This window comes from Carassius auratus, chromosome 50 (assembly GCF_003368295.1).
Source record: "Carassius auratus strain Wakin chromosome 50, ASM336829v1, whole genome shotgun sequence".
Classification (NCBI taxonomy): Eukaryota; Metazoa; Chordata; class Actinopteri; order Cypriniformes; family Cyprinidae; genus Carassius; species Carassius auratus.
In genome coordinates this window covers 7,397,154-7,417,241 of record NC_039292.1, presented here as the reverse complement: position 1 = coordinate 7,417,241, position 20,088 = coordinate 7,397,154, and the positions used below count along the sequence as shown (strand labels likewise).

The 20,088-nt window shown below is 36.4% G+C and overlaps 3 protein-coding genes across 4 annotated transcripts; 2 read left to right on the top strand and 1 right to left on the bottom strand.

Moving 5' to 3' along the window:
• The first annotated feature begins 278 nt into the window (after positions 1-278).
• Positions 279-11,992, top strand: LOC113066837 (synembryn-A). 2 transcript variants are annotated; one of them, XM_026238898.1, is made up of 11 exons: positions 279-492; positions 2,551-2,598; positions 2,825-2,845; positions 5,858-6,484; positions 7,520-7,614; positions 7,875-8,025; positions 9,551-9,646; positions 9,724-9,868; positions 10,731-10,875; positions 10,952-11,071; positions 11,177-11,992. In XM_026238898.1, exons 1-11 carry the CDS (start codon positions 382-384, stop codon positions 11,310-11,312), a joined length of 1,695 nt encoding a protein of 564 aa, XP_026094683.1. In that variant the 5' UTR covers positions 279-381; the 3' UTR covers positions 11,313-11,992. The 2 variants fall into 2 exon arrangements, with proteins under 2 accessions (XP_026094683.1, XP_026094684.1); XM_026238899.1 differs by lacking the exon at positions 2,825-2,845 and having other exon boundaries at positions 280-492; positions 11,177-11,991.
• Positions 11,993-13,347: 1,355 nt separating this feature from the next.
• Positions 13,348-17,495, top strand: LOC113066835 (26S proteasome non-ATPase regulatory subunit 13-like). The gene is made up of 13 exons (XM_026238896.1): positions 13,348-13,542; positions 14,049-14,127; positions 14,212-14,246; positions 14,780-14,835; positions 14,956-14,999; positions 15,081-15,167; positions 15,365-15,536; positions 15,698-15,777; positions 16,132-16,257; positions 16,366-16,428; positions 16,543-16,623; positions 17,082-17,198; positions 17,282-17,495. Exons 1-13 carry the CDS (start codon positions 13,442-13,444, stop codon positions 17,375-17,377), a joined length of 1,137 nt encoding a protein of 378 aa, XP_026094681.1. The 5' UTR covers positions 13,348-13,441; the 3' UTR covers positions 17,378-17,495.
• A 1,341-nt stretch (positions 17,496-18,836) lies between these two features.
• Positions 18,837-20,088, bottom strand: LOC113066836 (cytochrome c oxidase subunit 8B, mitochondrial-like). The gene is made up of 2 exons (XM_026238897.1): positions 19,818-20,088; positions 18,837-19,034 (listed from the first exon to the last, which is right to left on the bottom strand). The coding sequence occupies exons 1-2, from the start codon at positions 19,926-19,928 to the stop codon at positions 18,927-18,929; spliced, it is 219 nt and encodes a 72-aa protein (XP_026094682.1). The 5' UTR covers positions 19,929-20,088; the 3' UTR covers positions 18,837-18,926.

The following is a 20,088-nucleotide window of genomic DNA, read 5'->3' as shown; positions in this document are numbered from 1 at the left end:
TATTTTGCCTTTTCCATGCTTTGTCCCAGTAGATATTACCAAATAAAGGAGACGCCAAAATTAACAAGCATTATCAAGAATTGAGTAGCCTATCTCCTCATCCTCCACAGCTTGTATACCAAAAAGTCCCGCCTCCTGTAACATGATTGGCCAGTGTCACTCCTTCTCGCAGTCTATGATTGGATCGCAGCCGCGCCAATCACAACAAACAATGCGCAGGCCTGAGATGGGACTTTATTGTAGTCTTCACCTATGGTCTTCACTACAAATCCCAGGATTCCAAAGTTTCTTTAATCGCATCACCCAGGAGCTAGTGGATCGCTCTGGGAAAGCTGGAGGATTGAAGCTGATTGTGTTTACATGATATTTGGCTCTTCCTGAATGCAGAAGGGTGGAACAGCGATGAAAATGGACTTAAATGTCATCATACAGAAGATGGAAACAGGCGATCAGGACGCCGCACTGACAGCTCTACAGACCTTTAATAAAGAGGTACATATTATGTTAGGTTATAAGACGATGGATGTAAATATTCTGGGAGGAAGTGACTGTTTTGTGCATATGGAAAGTGTTTCTTTTTTGATCCCATAAGAGACATATATTTTTGTAAATATTGCATAGGCTATTTTAGAGTTTACTGCACTGTGACATTTGGTTGTTACAATGGTCCTCTGTTTTGTAAATATTGCATGAAAAAAACCTTCGATGCGGAGCTTCCACCATGATCGGAATAAGGCGTTTCAAATTATGCAAATGCATATAAAGAAATTTCACTAGTAAAGGACATTTACCCGTATAGACGTGGATGTTTATCAGGAACGTTATGTTTTTACATAATATTATAAACAAATAAATAAAAATAGAATAGAATAGAATATTGAAAAAAAGAGAAATATCATATTCAAATGAAGAACAGAATAGAATAAGTATAAGGGTTTGTTCATGTTGTAATTTATTATTTTGTCATAATGACAAGCCATTACATAATTCTTTACAATGGCAAAATAGCTTGAAACGAAGCTGACATGCTCTGATGTCAACAGCAGTGCAGAGCTTTACTCGACTCCTCTTAAAATAAATAATCCTTTCAAGCAGTTTTCATAATTTTAAGTACTGTATGCTCTAATATTAGGCCCTTTGTGTACTGCTACTGGGGCCTTCCTTTTTAGATTGTATACCTAAAATCCTAAAAACCAGAGAGGCCTTTAAAATCTTAACAAATGATAAATAGGTTAGTGGGTAAATTTAAATCCGCCTAGAAACCGAAAAAAAAAAAAAAAAAAAGGCAAAGTCAAATGAGTTAAAGAACTTTGTGTGACGTTGGTTAGATTAGGACTCAAGCTGCCTAAATAGATTTCTTAGGCTGATCCTGATACTCTGTGAGCCGGTATCACAGAGGTTCATGGGGTTAAGCGCTCTAATCATGATTTAGGACAGAACTGATGTGTCACTGATACATATCAAGAGATTATAAATTAAAATTTCCATTGAATTTACAAGCCTGTACAGGAATATAAAAATGTTTTGTTATTGCTCATGCAGATATATTTTGTCAGTTTTTTCCCACTGCATTACATATGCTGTATGTTTGAATAAAAAAAAAAGTTTAATAATGTTTATAATAATAAACATTACAATAAATTCAAATAAATGACGCTTGGGTTGATGTTTTGCTTTTGATTTACATTTTTAGATCCAACCTAAAACCCCAAACCCCAAAAATTAACATTTGCAGAAGATGTACTCACCCACGGGCCACCCAAGATCTAGATGACTTTGTTTCTTCATCAGAACTGATTTTGGGAATTTAGCATTACGTCACTTACTCAGTCAATAGATCCTTTGCAGTGAATGGGTGCCGTCAGAATGAGAGTGCAAACAGCTGATAAAAACATCACAATAATCCACACCAATCCAGCTCAATAAATAATGACTTGTTAATCGACAAGCTGCATTTTTGAACTCCAAACCATTGCTTCCATCTAAAATACGAGTTCTCTGTCCATAATATCACTTTCTCTAATGAAAAAGTAGTCTTATCTGAATCAGGAGAGAAATATGCACAGATCAAGAACCTTTTACAAACAAAACAGTTCTTAATAAAATATGTTGGTGGGTTTTGATGTGAGAGGACAACAGGGCATGGATTTATTAGCTTGAGGATGCATTGTTATGGATTATAGACTTGTATTTTGATCTGAAGCGGTGGTTTAAATTGCCTTGATGAATTTTTATAATACAAACATGCAGCTTTTTGCTTCACAAGATGTTAATTGTTGGACTGGAGTGGTGTGGATTATTGTGATCTTTTTGTTTGGACTCTCATTCTGACGGCACCCATTCAACTGCAAAAAAAACCACTGATGAGCAAGCGATGTAATGCCACATGTCTCCAAATCTGGTCCGATTAGGGAACAAACTCATCTACATCTTGGATGACCTGAGGGTGAATGCATTCTTGGGTGGACTTTTCCTTGAAAGTATTTTTTTGTATTTATTCATAAATGTATGTGTTTGTATTTCACATTCTGTTGTCTTTTTCTCTTTTAGAAATCACAGTGTTTTTCATTTACCTCTGGGGAGGAGGAAGACAGAGAGGTAAGCCTAACTCGAATTTAAAATGCAAGCAGTCAGCAATTCAGCCCTGAACAACAAGCTTTTTAATGCTTTGTCTAGCCATTTTAGAAACAATACTTTACGTATTCATTAGAAATTAATATTTAATTGCCAAATATCTTCAATTATCAGGTGATATCTATTGAATCATATTTAGCACTATTGTAATGTGTCCTTGCTTTACTTTATGTGCTCGCCATTTCGGTAGGATGGACATTTGCAAGAAGAGGTATATGGGTAGCTAGATGTTTTAGATGTAGCGTAGCATTAGCATAGAACCCAAAGCCTATTTCTCATTCCTGATTGTCTAAGGCTAGACAAATCTGGTATTTTGACTTTACTGTATAACAAGAAGGTTTTATAGTATCACATGATGGGAACATTACAGAAATATAAAGAAATTGCTTTAGGGCTTTGTAAGATGACACTGTGCTGAGATGGCTGGAGAATGTTTAATGGGAATCAACGTGGTTCAGAAACATGTCAAAAATGATATCTTTGGCAGTGAAACAAATGAGATCTTTATCTGTGTGCTGTCTCATTCCATTTGCATTGTTTACACCAGTAATATTTTCCCATTTGAGTACATTGGTGACGCTGAAACTTGTGGTCGATCAATACGAGTCTTTAAATGGCCAATGCTAATATCTAGACCAGTGGTTCTCAAATCTAATGGGTCACGACCAGAAAATGGCTCGTGGTCTTTTCTGGTGGGTTGAGGAAAGCAGAGAAAAATCAATGCTTCATGCAAACAATAAAATATTAGTCATAAATTCATTTAAAAATAGGATATCTTTTAAAAAGGAGGAGAGAATGCAAGATTTTTGTTGCAGACTTAGCTATTACCACTTTTCACTATCATCCTGTTATTCTTTTTTATTTTTTATTTATTTTTTGTTTATTTCAGTGTTCAGTTCTATAGCCACTCTGGTCATCAGAGTTGTCAAGTACGCTTAAAATACTCGACTTTCAGCTTCAACAACAATATACCACTTTACCAAAAGCACTACTACAGTAAATCACATTTGCACTGAGATGTATAGACCTTTTTTGATGCCAAGGACCCCCAAAATAATGACCGCCTTGCAAAGAACTCTCTTTCTCTTTATACTGTGTGAGGAAAATAGTAATTGTGATATTATAAAGACAATTTTTGTTGCAATTTAAAAACTAAATAATATTTAAATTCATACTAAAGCCAAAATAAACCATTAAATTAAAAATAATTACAAAATGTAAAACTTTTTATGGTTCATCTGTATTTCCTTGGTGCTAACTATTATTGTAAAATGTATTTTCACATAGCGTCAATATTTTGGTAAATATGTAGTCAGGAAAATTTTTGAATTTCTGTCATTAATTGTGAAAATTTGGTTTAGTACAGATACGTTTTGTACTAATTTTTGCTTTTGCAAGGATGGGAACATTCTAGAAGTTTTTATAACATTTTGTAAAATTCTAGTACTTTCTGGAGCATTCCAGAACATTGTGGGACTAGTCACAAAAGACAAAAATTATCTACATGTCTAAAGTTTTGCATAACGTTTTTTATGATAAACTGTTGTTGTTAGCTCATGTAATTTATATACATGAGTAATAACAGATTAGCTTGTATGTATAAGCAGATTTATTTACACCTTTTTTCTCTCCCAAATACTTTGCAATTCAAAGTATTTGTTTGAAAACCCCTGGTATAGACTATAACACTATAATGCTGCTATTTTTGTTAATTTAATAATTATCATGTCATTAATACTAAAGGCGGAATCAATTATTAATGTGTTATGTGGAAAATATGTGTATACAGTAAATTCTAAATAATTATTAGTGCATAATTATTTCCATAGCATTTTACAATCAAAATTTCACTTTGGAAACCCCTGGTAAAAGCTCTAGCACCATAATGCTGCTATATTTGGTTATCACCATGTGGTGTCACAGATAGGTTTCAAACAGATCTCATTTTGTTCATTGCTTGCCTGGGTTATGTAAGGACGTATCACAGTTGGACTCCAATTTGGTAACTGTAAATTCTAGAGCGAGACAGTTGAAGGTCTCGGCCGTGAAACACAGTCAGGGAGAATTCGAGGAGTTGTCACTCTTCCACCCGTGCGTGTATACGAGCTGTCTATGAATTATCCCTCTCAGAAACTCCAGGTGTCTATTTCTACAACACCCAGTGTGATTCATTAAATTACCTTGGGAAGAATGGGGAAAATGGACATGATGTTGTTATGTCGCTACTCTAGCATAAACAAGTCGCAAGCGCGATTCAAAGCTGAAATCTTTGAATTGGACAGTCTGGTGCTTCTGACTCACAGACTGTAAGTACATTTTCATATTTTAAGAGTTTGCCGCTGATGATTCAAAGGCGAGTTTTGAGCAGTAGCACTTGTTGTTTGTCGTTTCTCCGATGTTTACCCAGCACAATACAATGCATCGCAATGCAACGCGTAAAAAGAGTATAAGTCATTGTAATCAGTAATTATGTCCCCACTGGATGCAGCTAATGCCTCGTTTGTATGGGTCTTATTGTTTTTGTCTCGTTGCGCAGGCAAACGGCATCACAGTATGTTAAGGGGCCTAACATTTCCATCACACGCTTGAGGCATTTGGCCAATCACAACATGCTGGATAGCTGGCCAATCAGAGCACGCCTCGCTTTTCAGAACCATGAGCTTTGTAAAAATTAATGCATTTCAGTAAGCCGTGGCATAGATGAGAAACAATATGTACAGTATGTGGAAAATATATATATTTTTTTTACCTTAAACTCCATAAACACATTGCATTACACAAAATAATGTTATTTTTTGCAGTGTCATATGACCCCTTTAAATATGTTGTATATTTGTAATTTTTATGTATTTCTATATCTTTTTATATCTCTGTATTTATCTTATATTTAGTATCTAAAATATATACACCACCCTTCAAATGTGTGACTTCAGTCTTTTTTGAAAGAAAGAAAGAAAGAAAGAAAGAAAGAAAGAAAGAAAGAAAGAAAGAAATACTTTTTTAATTCAGCACGGAAGCACTTTTAATTATTTTATGTATTTATAATTTCTACACAGACACACACATGTATGTATTTATATAATAAAAAATGTAAATTAATAATAAAAAAAATGTAAAGTAATTTTTAAGTACTAAAAAGAAAAAACATTGGTGCACAAATTTGATAATGTCCATTGTAAAATCTGACACAAATCTGACAACTTATCTCTCTCTTGCCTTTCAGCGTCTCGGCGAATTAGTGATGGGCTTCCTGGAGAGAGACCTCCAGCCATCCTGTCAGCTGGCCTGCTTGGAAACCATCCGCATCCTGTCCCGTGACAAGAAAAGCCTGGCCCCCTTTGCCACCCGCCATGCCATGCAGATCCTGATCCGACATGCTGGCCTTGGTCAGGGTGAGGGCATCACACCCGAGATCCCAGACCTGGAAGTGATCGTGGAAGCCCTGAAGTGCTTGTGCAACATCGTGTTCAATAGCGAGGCGGCTCAGGAGGCGGGGGCGGAGCTCCAACTGATCGTGGGATTGGCAAAGAGGCTGAAACAGTGCCGTGAGCCACAGTGGAACCACGATGTGCGATTCTTCGACCTGCGCCTCACGTTCCTGATCACCGCCCTGCGTGTGGACATAAGAGCCCATCTGGCACGAGAGCTGCGGGGTGTTAGTCTGCTGTCGGAGGCTCTGGATGCCACGCTCGGCCTCTGCTGGCCCGACACGTACGAGGTGGCACGTGCAGGCTTTGACGGCTGCTCAGAGCTGCCCCCGCTGGGGAGGCAGGAGACGGAGAGAGCCATGGAGATCCTGAAGATCCTCTTTAATGTCACCTTTGATTCCAACCGCCGTAAAGTGGATGAGGTGAGACAATGCATTCAATTGTGTCAGGAAATATGTTGTGGGCAAACAGTGACAGTGCTGCTGTTTCCTAAATTTTAGAGCCCTGTTTATATGCTGGAATAGAATTTTGGTTGTATCTCATGAAACCCGTGAAGAACTTGTTTGGCCATGTTATATCCCCAAAGTCACAAGAAAGAAGTGTGTGGGTGTGTGTGTGTGTGTGTGTGTGTATGTGTATGTATATATATATATATATATATATATAGAGAGAGAGAGAGAGAGAGAGAGAGAGAGAGAGAGAGAGAGAGAGAGAGAGAGAGAGAGAGAGATATATATATATACATATATATATATATATGTATATATATATATATATATATATATATATTAAAGATATTTTATGGCAAAACAATAAAAGTTATTGTATTCTAAAAGAAATTATTGCATTGTGATATAATTACGAAAATACACTGAGGGGTAAGATGTGCTTAATTCTCATGAAAATAGTGCAACAGTGCAAAAAGTTCTATAATGGAATATTATAAAGTATAAATATAAAACAAACCAAAAACAAAAAAATTTTATTATGCTGACTTGGTAATCAAGATATATTTAATTTATTATTCATGTTCAATGCTAACAAATATGATGGCCAGTTTTATAAATAAATACAGATTTTTTCATTAAAAACAAAAAACATTAATGCCATTATCTGTCTATTAAGACTTGCGATAATTTTAATAAATAAATAAAATTAATTAAATTTCTTAAAAATTAAGAAAATAAACCAATACTGATATTTGGGGATTGTGCATTCCTTACTGTAGATTGTAATTTTGTTGTTTGTTTCTTAATATTGTTATATTAAGTAATTTTTCATTTTCTAATTTTCCCTTAATCCCACAGAAGTGTGTCAGTTTATTCCCACATTTTGCTGAATACACACCTGCAGAAATTAGATCTGTTCTCTCAGTGTAAATAACAGTATTTAATTAGCGATGCGGATCTAATGTGGTTTCGTGGGACGTGCATTGTGCTGGTGTGTGTGTGTTGCAGGAGGAAGCAGCCACTTACAGACACCTGGGTGCCATACTGAGGCACTGCATCATGAGCACTTCAGAGGGAGAGGAGCGCACGGAGGAGATGCATAGGTACACACACACACACTCACAGAGGGGCAGAAGATATATAGATGAACAGAAGTTTTATTAAGGCAAGGATACAGTTTCTCAATAATGCATTAAATCTCACAACCAAATTATGTAAAATCGTTTGAGACAGTGAGACACTGGCACAGATTTCCACCATGTGTCTTGCTCTGATTTGTAGAGCAGATCCACAGGGGTCTCAATCCCAATTAATTAGCTGATTTGTAAAAGGAAAGCAAATTTGATGTGAATTTGTTTTACAGCCACACGGTGAACCTTCTGGGGAACCTGCCGCTTCCGTGTCTTGACGTTCTGCTGATGCCTAAAGTCCAGCAGGGCTCTATCGAGTACATGGGCGTCAACATGGATGCCGTTAAGGTGCTGGTGGAGTTTTTGGAGAAAAGACTCGACCGGGTGAGCAACGGAATACTTCTGTTATGCAAAAGTGTACTGTTAATATTTCAAAACATAATTTAAAAAGGTTAAAACACAATAAAACATTCCATAGACTGTATAAAGTAGTACATAGTGTCCATGACATCATCCATAAGTTTCTGAAGAACATTTTTGAAGCCCAAATTGGGCAGAGCTGGCCATCCCCAACTTGGTAGCGCGTCACCATGCATCACTCCTGGATAATTGAAAATGGGCAAAGAGGCGGGGATGTGGGTGGAGCTAGTTGCTGAAACCACACCTACCTAGCTTGACTGTTGTGACAGCAGTGGCAGTCTACCTGTCATTAGCTATACAGACCAAAAACACATTACCAGGCTGCAAACAGATTTTTTTTTCTGCTGTAAAGTTGGGTATTTTAACATGAGGCAACTATGGGATTGACTCCTTTTTGGAGCCAGTCTCTAGTGGCCAGTCGATGAATTGCAGTTAAAGTCACTTCCATGTTGGTTTCAAGAAAATGACTGAAAGGTTGCCACTTAAAACGTTCACATTTCTTCCAGTGGTGGGAGGCCCCGCCCACAGTGAAATCTCATTGGTCCGAAATCACACTTTACAATCACACTAAACATCATTTTTGTTCGTCTTTGCAAATATGCAAATTATATATAGAAATACAAATTTTTTGAGTTGGTATTTACATATTTTTTTATTTTTTTATCTATAAAAAAAGTTACTTTACATTCATTTCTAATGAATTTACAGATTATGCAACTTTTATTAGTATATCCGACCTTACACAGATTCATATAGTACATTCATTTAAAAGCAATATATACTAGCAAATATAAACTATTATAAGTATTACTATTTTAAGTTTTTTGTATGATAATTTTTGTAGAATAAGTATCATAGACTACATCCAACTTTAAACCTACATACAGTACCGTACATTCATGGAAAGTTTTATATATATATATATATATATATATATAATATATATACAAACTCACACACGCACACATATGTATGTGTGTGTGTGTGTGTGTGTGTGTGTGTATAGCAAATCTCAGCTGCATGTTTATTTATATTGTCACAAAATGCTAACTATATTATTGTCCAGCTCTTTATATAAAATGTTATATATACTTATGTCCAACTTTATCCTCTCATGTGATATGTACTATATAACAAATGTAAACTGCTTCATTATGACTTGTTTATATCATTGCTCGAATCTGCTAAATGTGACTAGAAAACATGGCGATATTATAAACATGATTTTCTGTAAAGCTGCTTCAAAAAAATGTGTATTATGAATACAAATAAATTAGAACTTGAATTTGGCTGTGATGGGTTGATGTGAAACGTCTGCGATGAAATTATTTTTTCTGGGAGCTGCTCTACACCTGTTTGTGCCGGTTGTGTTGTTATTGTTTTTGTGCTGGGTGTGAAGGGAATGCTTTGAGGGATTTCTACACCAGGACACAGCTGGAGATCCAATGTACAACACTTTAACTGCTCAACTTGTTGACATTGTTTCCAGGGAAACAAGCTGAAAGAAACACTGCTGCCCTCGCTAAATCTACTAACGGAGAGCGCTCGCATCCACAGAGAGACCAGGAAGTTTTTAAGGATGAAGGTGAGATTTCTTGATTGTGAACTTGAGAGATGTTTGCTTTTTGGTAATGAAAGTGTATGTGTTGCCGTTCTACACAGGTGCTTCCACCATTACGAGATGTCAAAAACAGACCTGAGGTCGGGAACGCTCTACGAAACAAGCTAGTGCGTCTAATGACACACATAGACACGGACGTGAAGCACTGCGCGGCTGAGTTCCTGTTTGTGCTGTGCAAGGAGAGTGGTACGTTACATTATCACAAAAAAAAAATCACTGGAATATTGAGATCACACATTGAAAACAAAAGTGTATTTTAAACTTACAAAAATCCTGTAAAAAGGTTTTTTTATTATTTATTATTATTATTTATTTATTTATTTTTTAGTTAAATTGTTTTAGGAACACCAGTACATTTCTGTAATATATTGCTTTACTATAGTTTGGAAAATGCAATTTTATGTGAATTTAATGCCATTTGAAATTAAGAATAAATTATGTATTCTAGGGGATATCCCCCTCAGATACTAACATCTTATTTAAAAAAGTTGATTAAGCTACATAAACTTTCAAATGTTTAGGACTGGTTATATTTGTTTAATTCCTAAAAAAATAAGACTCTTACGCTCACCAAAAGTGCATTTATTTGATCAGTAATATTGTCAAATATTCTTAAAACTTATAAACACTATATATATATATATATATAATTTATTCCTGTGATGCAAAGCTGAAGTTTTAGCAGCCATTACATGCTCTGATCCTTCAGAAATCATTGTAATATGCTGATTTGGTGTTCAAAAAGCATTTCTTATTATTTATTGATGTTGAAAACAGATGTTCATATTTTTTGTGGAAACTGTGATTCATTCTGTTTCGGGATTATTTGATGAATAGCAAGTTTGGATGAACGGCATTTATTTGAAACCAGTTCTTTGTAACATTATAAATCTCTCTGCTGTCATTTTTGATTAATTTAATGTGTCCTTGCTTAATATAATGATTTTTTTTAATCTGACTTTTGATCAGTAGTGTATATATAGATTTAGCCAAAAGTTGGAAAGACGATCTTTTGTAATAAAATAATTGATTCTCTTCTGTCTATCAGTTTCCAGGTTTATCAAGTACACAGGTTATGGTAACGCAGCAGGGCTGCTGGCCGCTCGGGGACTGCTGAGAGGCGGCCGAGACCCTGGACATTACTCAGAAGATGAGGACAGTGATACCGAGGAGTACAGAGAGGCTAAACCTCAGTACGTCATTGTCAGAAACCATAAAATCTTAGTTAGAAAAAAAATATGATTATCTTTATTATTTTGGCTTGTACAGCATCAATCCAGTGACCGGCCGTGTGGAGGAGGAGCAGCCTAACCCTATGGAGGGAATGACTGAAGAACAAAAAGAATACGAAGCCATGAAACTTGTCAAAATGTTCGATAAACTCTCCAGGTAATAAAGTGACTTCAGGAAGCTTACAAGCAGTGATGCTGCCATTGTGCTTTCAATATAGCATGACGTCAACTGTAAGTAACCGCTAACCTGCTTTTCTTTCAGGGAGCAGCTGATCCAGCCAATGAAAATCGGAGCTGATGGTAAAATGACTTCATTGGAGCCACAAGAGCTTCATTATTTAGCCAGCCAACAGTTCGGAGAGTCCAATAATTCTGACAGCGACAGTGACACAAACTGATTCTCCTGAAATGAGTCTCGAGGCTTTTAACAGGAAGGATAAGATGGTTTAATTCTAATCAAAAACGGAAGTGTATTGTGAATCCTATAAAATAATTGAATCGTTTGACACACAAAGATTTAAATGCTTTGTTTTGATTGCAAAGGAAAACACCTGGTGATTGTTATTTTGTTTCAGTTGAGGTTTATTGTATTGGCTTGTCTTTTCTGTACAGTGACAATGGTAATATTTTCTGTACAATGACAATGAAAACAAGGTTTGGTTGCACAGTGCTAGTTTATTAATATAACAGGATTCATTGAATGGAACTCCGAGTTATACATCACAGACTTTATTTTTCATCTAGAATGATGTCTAAGAAGAAAACAAAAGTGACACTGGGTGATGACAGTGATGGTGGAGCCCTGATATTTATTTATTTATTTATTTATTCATTCATTCATTCATTTGGTTTTAGGATGAGCTGAGTTGAGCTGAGCAAGGAGAATTTTAAGTTACAGTAATTATCTAGTTTATGAGATTATGACATTTTTTTGTTTTACCCAGGAGCATATAAAACCTCCTGTGATCAACTTTTAATTTTTTCTTTGTGGTAAAAGGATGAATTACTGTATATTGTTGTTGGTGGCCCATGTAGTTATGTGCGAATAACTGAAGGGAATGTTGAATAATTTATATCACTTTATGTTTAAAGAGATTTATTGTGAGATGATAATAAAAGAGCTGAATTTCTCATTTGAGAAATTTTATATACCTACCTTTTGTTATTGATATTTTCATATAATGCTGTTTATTTATTTGTGTGTGTGTGTGTGTGTGTGTGTGTGTGTTCGTGTGTAAAAATGAAAAAGTATATATATTCATAAAAGTATGCCTGTATTTATGCATGTTCAACTGCTTGTTTACACAAGTATCTAATTAATTAGCCAATCACATGGCACCTCGATGCATTTAGGCATGTAGACATGGTCAAGACGTTCAAACTGAGTATCAGAATGAGGAAGAAAGGGGTTTTATGTGACTTTGAACATGGCCTTGTTGCTGGTGCCAGACGGGCTGGTCTGAGTGCTTCAGGAACTGATGATCTGCTGGGATTTTCACACACAACTATCTCTAGGGTTTACAGAGAATGGTTCAGAGACATGTCCATTGAGAGACAGTTCTGAGGACAGAAAAAAACCTTGTTGATGCCAGAGGTCAGATGAGAATAGCCAGCCTGATTTGAGCTGATAGAAAGGCAACAGTGACTCAAATAACCACTCATAACAACCAAGATATGCAGAAAAGCATCTCTGAACGCACAACAAGTCGAACATTGAAGCAGCATCAGAAGACCACACCAGCACTCTTGTCTGCTAAGAACAGAAAACTGAGGTTACGATTCACACAGGCTCACTAAAAAAGTTGTCTGGTCTGATTTCTTCAGAGACATTCTGATGGTAGGAACAGAATTTGGGGTAAACAACATGAAAGCATGGATTTAATGTACCACGGCCATCGAAAGAAATGGATCTTTTTACTAATATGCATTGTTCCTCAGAATGAACAGGCCTACTAAGGAAGGACTGCTAAAATTGTATAGGGCCTCTTTATAATGTCATGTCAGAAACTAGAGATTATGTGAGTTTTGCCCACATCAGCACTGTAAATTACTTTTTAAATTGATTATGCCTGTGTGTAGACAAAACAAAAGAGTTCACGTGAAGAGAAGAAAAGCAAAATGGAATGCGTGTGTGCGCGCGCGAGCTTAATTATGCTCTTGATGGAGACACTGGGTTGCCAGGTTTTCTCGACAAACGGAGGGAGTAAATTACACGTTTTTGGCGGGGTTCCCCTAGTACAATTCACATTCCAGAAGCTAAGTGTCACGTTATGGAGGTAGCTACAACCAGCGAACATGAAAACCAACAGTGTTAAAGTAGCCCATTTTGGCAGGTCTGCTCACACGTGACTCAAAACTTGTGAATCAGCTTAGGGTTGATATTTTCCTGGAACTTGGCAACCCTGCCTCCAATCCACTATGTGGCGGTAGCGCGCTGTTTTGCACTGCGTCCATTTAATTTATTGGTGTAGTTTGATTCGTGACAGCAGCGAGAGCATCACTTTTCTGCCTCAAACATTCACCCAAGATGAAAGATGTCATCGGTTACCTCAAACAACAGCAGAGCAAGAGCCCGACGCCTGAGATGGCCTCAGTGTGGCACTCAATGGAGGATCTGTACAACAGAAAGTATGAATGATGTGGGCTAGCTGAGTCATTTAGCATGCTAAGCTAAAGGCGACTTATATTAGTTATAAAAATGCATATACTCTACCAGGTCCACTTGGAATGTGTTTAAAGACAGTGTTGGCCCTTAATTTGCCTGTGCTTTTATATATGTTGTTGCAGTTATTGTAAAATGAGCTCTGGCGTGTTTATGTGGCTAGCAAGTCATTGCTGAGGAGAGATGTTAGTCTGTAACGTTACTGGTGTTGCTGTTTTCAGGTTTTTCATCTAAATATTTTTTTTCTAATGTAATATACTGCTTTAAATCATGCATTATTCATTTAAGTTACACTTTGTACGCTGTTAAATCAGTTCCTGAGCTGCTTGCTTGACTTAAAATATCAGCCCATCAGTTTATAGATAGATAGTTAGATGTTTAGATAGATAAATAGGTAGGTTCGTATATAAATGGGTTGATAGACAGATAAACAGATTTATTTACATGTATATATGTCTTTCTCTTTTGACAGATTGTGGCATCAGTTGACTCTTAAGTTGACCGTCTTCGTGCAGGACCCCTATTTCTCCAAAGGGGACGGTCTCATTCAGGTACAGTATCAGGATTCAGCTGCATTTACACTCTTTAGAAATGTGTTGTGAAACCTTTGAAGAGTTTGTATTTGCTTTCCACAGCTGTATGAAAACTTCCTCAGTGATTTCGAACACAGGTAAGATGCAGTTCTGATGAGATTCACTCATGTGTCTGAAAACTTGTAATAATAATAGTTCAGTCTGTCGTTTTAGAGCCTCGGTTCATTGAGCATGTAAACACTGTAAGGTTTCAGAAGTGACCGCCACATTTAAATATGTGATTAATAAGTAATATTTTGACCAGTGACTCATTTGTAAGAAGCACACTTCTGAAGTGTTGGCATGACCACTTATTATAAGCATTGTTTATTAAGCGTTTTTGATCTTATTTCGTTTTTTGGCAATATTTTAGGTTCATCTGGATTGTATTAAAGTGGGCTTGTTCTTATTAGCCGGTTATTGTTGTTGTTGCTTTTAGCAAGACATGGCAACACTGAGTCAAAATGTACTTTGTTCCTCGTACTTTCTCCGACCGTTCATACAGAAAAGAGACAACTCTGAAATGCATTAAAATGCGTAATTAACAACTCGTTAGCTGTGATGATCTTCTGCTTCTGGAAAACTATTAATTGCAATTTAATGGAATTTTTTTTTTTTTTTTTTTTGACAGAATCAACCCATTGTCCTTAGTAGAAATCATCCTTCATGTTGCAAGACAAATGCCAGGTACAGCTTTGTGTTTCCCATTAGTGTTCGGTGATTCCCATCACAAAGAATGTAAAGTGTAAAATAAAAAAAATACTACTTTATGTTGTAATATTAATACCATCTCTTGTTTTTCAACAGAGCCAACTACAGCCATCACTTTTCTTGAGAAAACAAAGGAGAAGGTAGCGAGTTGTTCTCCTGTGTTTGAGTTTGTAACGTGTCTGACGGCGTTGAAATCACTGTTTGTTATTTTACTCAATCAGGTCAAGGTCAGTGAAGAGGCCGTCATCCTCTGCAAAACAACAATTGGCAGCCTCCAGCTCGACATCAATGACCTCCCAGCGACGAAGGTCATTTATTTGCATATTTTTCTGTTCTTAAGTTGCAGTCACATTTTCCATTCCGCCATAGTGATTTTTTTATGAATGAAATCCAGTCATTCCTATAGGATTCTACATGATCTGGAATTTTCCGAAATACGTGGATATTTTGCTAATGTGACCACACCACTTTTATTGATGTAGTCTTTTGTATAATATTTTTGCAGAAATTAGTAGAGGAAGTGGAAGAGATGCTGAACAATCTCCCGGGTGTGACATCGGTGCACGGGCGGTTTTACGATCTGTCGAGCAAATATTACCGCATCGTTGGGAACCACGCTTTGTACTACAAGGATGCCCTGCGGTACTTGGGATGTGTGGAAGCAAAAGACGTGCCTGGTAAATATTCAGATTGCTGGATGAGGTTTACATTTGACAAGATACTTAGGGAAACAGCACCCTCTAGTGTTGACCCTACAGAAATCATACATGCATCATTTCAGGTGAAAATATGAAAAAACGGTGATTCAGCAGGTTAATGCACATTTATCTCACAACAGAGGCAGAGCAACAAGAAAGAGCTTTCACATTAGGTCTGGCCGGCCTGCTCGGAGAGGGAGTGTACAACTTTGGAGAACTGGTAAGTGCCTGTACAGAACTAACAAATATTGCTATAAGTGTGATTGCATCATATAATAATTGTTGTTAATAGTGTTCATTGTCTGGTTTACTACGTCTTAATTCTTCAGAAAAATCCTCCCATATGCACATAAACTGACGGTCACCGCTTATAAGCTACTAATAATATTGTAGAAACGTAATTTTGCTTTGCAATGATTTGTATCGTAAAAAGCGCTATACAAATAAACTTGAATTGACATTTTTTTTATTTTATTTTACATTTTAAGTTCATTTTTCTGCTCTGTCTACTTCATTGGCAACTGCTTGTCCTGATAGATTGTGTGCACAAACCACATTATTGTGATGTTTCCAGCTGATGCACCCAGTCCTTGAATCACTGAGGAACACAGATAAACAGTGGCTCATAGATACACTCTATGCATTTAATGCAGGCAACGTGGAGAAATTCCAAGCCCTGAAGACAGCATGGGGTCAACAGGTGAGCAAATTAATTATTATTATCAGTAGTAATAAATTACTCAAAATTCAAAAATCAAGTTCATCAGTATTGTTGCTGTGAACCTGATTTTTTTTTCTCTCCTCAAAGCCTGATCTTGCAGCTCATGAGGCAAAACTCATGCAGAAGATCCAGTTACTCTGTGTCATGGAGGTATAAATGCTATTTATTAAAAATGTAATAAGCTGTTAATTGACTTCAAACCTGTATACCGAGTCATTATTGAGTAACAAAGCTAAAACAGACAATGATTGATTGTCTTCATAGATGACTTTCACACGGCCAGCCAATCACAGACAGCTGACGTTCCAGGAAATTGCACATAGTGCAAAAATCCAAGAGAATGAGGTTTGTTTTATCTCTCTAGACAAAAAAATATATAATAATTTTATATATATTATAGGAAAAATTTTTTTTTATATATATATATATATATATATATATATATATTTTATGTTATATATAAAAATTATATATATATATATATATATATATATATATATTTAATGGAAAGACATTAAATAAAAATTTGATGTGCAAAGGCCAAGCGAATGAGGTTTTTTTTTTTTTTTACATTTAATATATAACGATATTTATATGTAGATACAGTATTCTGGAAAGACATTTTTTTTTTATTATTAAATTTTTTTATGTTACTGTCTAAGGTCTCTTCAAACAGACACATTGCCAGACTCAGGTTAAAGCTAGTAATAATGAGGTGTTTTCAGTCATCAGAAGTGTTTTTAATCCAGGACCAGACTTAATCTGTGTCTGTGAGATGGTTTTATCCTTATCCTTTCCCTTAGGTGGAGCTGTTGGTGATGAAAGCTCTGTCTGTTGGACTGATCAAGGGAAGCATCGACGAGGTGGAACAGAAAGTTCACATGACTTGGGTTCAGCCCAGAGTACTGGATGTGCAGCAGGTACGCCAACTCAACGAGACATTATATACACATACATATGCTTTTTCTACGGCCAACACAAAGTGTTTTCCCCATCTCCACAGATTAAGGGCATGAAGGATCGTCTGGACTTGTGGTGTGGAGATGTTAACAACATGGCCATGCTGGTGGAACACCAGGCTCAGGACATCCTCACTTAGAAATGTCCTTCACACTGTCTGTCCCATCCAAATGTTCCCTTGCATTGCATTCTCCCCGAGTGTCTGTTCTTTGTGTGATACATGTATCTTCATTATGTTATTAAAGCAACTTGTTTTCACAATCATTCTTTCGGTTTTTATACGCAATACAATATGTAAAGGTATAGTTCTCCCCCTCAAAATAATTATATGCCGTGGGCTAAAAATGTTCTTTAAAATATCTTCTTTTGTGTTCTGCAGAAGAATATCACACAGGTTTGTAACAACATGAGGGTTGAGTATATAATAACAGATCTTACTTTTTGGTTGAACTATCCCTTTATCATTTTGAGTAGGATTAGGAAGGCTTTTTTTTTCTCAACTCATCTGAACCACAATCACACTCATTTTGTCATCAATAGGTCTGTTCATTATAGATCTGTATTGACTGTTGAGAACAGCACTGTTAAAGTGAAACCCTGAAAATACAGTAGTTTGCTTCTTAACATTTGGAATGTGTGACCTCAAGTGAACTCCAAAATCTAATTTGAAATGCAGTTACTCCCACTCCTACACTGGCCACATCCTGCACTGAAACAATGGAGCAATGGCATAAAAAAAAAAAACAGTGCAAAATCATAATAGAGAATAGACGAGATGATTTCCTTCGGCCTTGTATTAAAAAAAAAAAAAGTTAGTAAGTTTTGTGACTTTATTTACAATATCTGATCTTGGTTTAAGCAGATATTTTTGCAGCTTTGCACATTTGGATTAATCTTTATATATATCTATATACAAAACCATTTCAAATATTGCATCATTCATCTGCATTCTACAGTAACTTTAAGGTCATCTTTTTAATAATGGACTCTTTTCATGTTTCTGGGCCTCGGAAGTGGAAATCATCGTAGTTGGGTAACTTCTATAGTGGTGATGATCAAAAACAATGGATTTGTGTTCCTATTTGCTGTAGTTGTAAAGAAAAAAAAACATGGTGTTTATGACTACAAAAGAGGGAAAAAAAGAGGAAAAAAAGGATAGAAGAGAGAGTGTTAGAAACACTTGCCCAGCAGTATTAACCAATTTTCTGTCATTTAAATTAATTCTGTAATTTAAGGTTACATAACACAAAATCTTATAAATGTACTTTTTTCTGTTGTTGTTAATAATGGAAACATTAAATATATATATATATATATATATATATATATATATATATATATATATATATATATCCTCAGAATTGTTAATCTACCTATAAGATATTTCCTGCTTATTGGAAAATGGACACAATAACTAGTGTGTGAATCAGTGTGCTTATTGCAATATTTTAACTTTAATTTAGCTAATCTTAGTTTCAGTTTTAAGGTCAGTTTGGTTGACTTTTGATCATTTAACAGCAACTGTAGAGCATGTGTTGTATGCAGAATGCAACTTAAAATGATTAAGTATTTTATTCGATACAGACCAGTGCCACCAGTTGAGGCGTTCAAGGACAATCGTTTATTAAAACATTCTTAACAAGGTTAAATAGTCTTCGTAAGGAGGAATGCTCAGAGGCAGACGGTTCTTATTCAGCTGCTCCAGGACGTTTCTTGTACTCCTCCAAATTTGTCAGGATCCAGCCAGAGGGGCCCAGGATGGTCGCGAACATAACCACCATGACAAAGGTTTGCTCCTGCATTGAGAACACAGGGACGGTCATCAGATGCTGAAATATATTAGTCTAGAATTTTTTTTTTTTATATATATATATATATATATATATAAACTAGCCAAGCTATTTTCCCATGCATTTAACTCAAGCTGGCTATATTTTTGTTGCCTTTTCCCTTAGAGACTATTATGCGTTGGGCAAAATATAGCAGTGCACAACTAAGTTACCCCAGATGGAAAATAAACTACAACTGAGGTATTTGTGTTTTGGAACATAGTAGCTGGATGAGCTGGTCTAAACTGTTTTTTCGCTGGACCAGACTAGTAAACAAGCATAGTCCAGCAGTAAACAAGGGTTTAAAACCTTTTAGCTGTATCGAATGAAACAAAGCGAACTTCCCAACAGGACGCCTTTATTTGTTCGAGAAGGTCATAAAATTGGCTGGTTTCCAGAAGGCCTCGAAGGAGTTCAGTGCCATTAATTAAAGACTCTAAAACTATTTTCTTCGTTTAACGGCTTCGAAAATGTTGATATGACAGACTCGCGCGCCATTTCCACACTGTACGTGAGCGCGCAAATACGACTAATGGCGTTTTCGAATTTGTCCCGTCTCACTTTAATTATACCAGGTCAGATATTATTTATATAGGATACAGGTATTCATTTCATTCTTTTGTAGATTCGCTTATTCGGGTATTAAATGTAAACACTTTTTTCATGGGCCGTCGCACTGTTGCGCGCTCCGTCAGTCTGGTCAAAGTGCGCAAGTATGTACTAGTCGCGTGAAAGTCAGCTCATACTCACCCCAGCGGACAGGACATGCTTGGCTGGTTTGGCTGAAATATTAGCTTTAGGTGTGATTTGATGTCTCATCACACTCCTCAGCAGGTTGAAAGAACGATTCAAGCCTGACATCGTCTGTTTTCGGATATATCCAAACGCTAAAGTAGACGCTCCAGTCGCGCGCGGCTCGAGTGGTCTCGAAATGCGCCCTACAGGGAAAGCGAGAGCTGCAATATCTTGTCCACCTGCCAAGTCCTATTTAAGGTCAGGGAGAGGAAAAAACAAAAGGAAA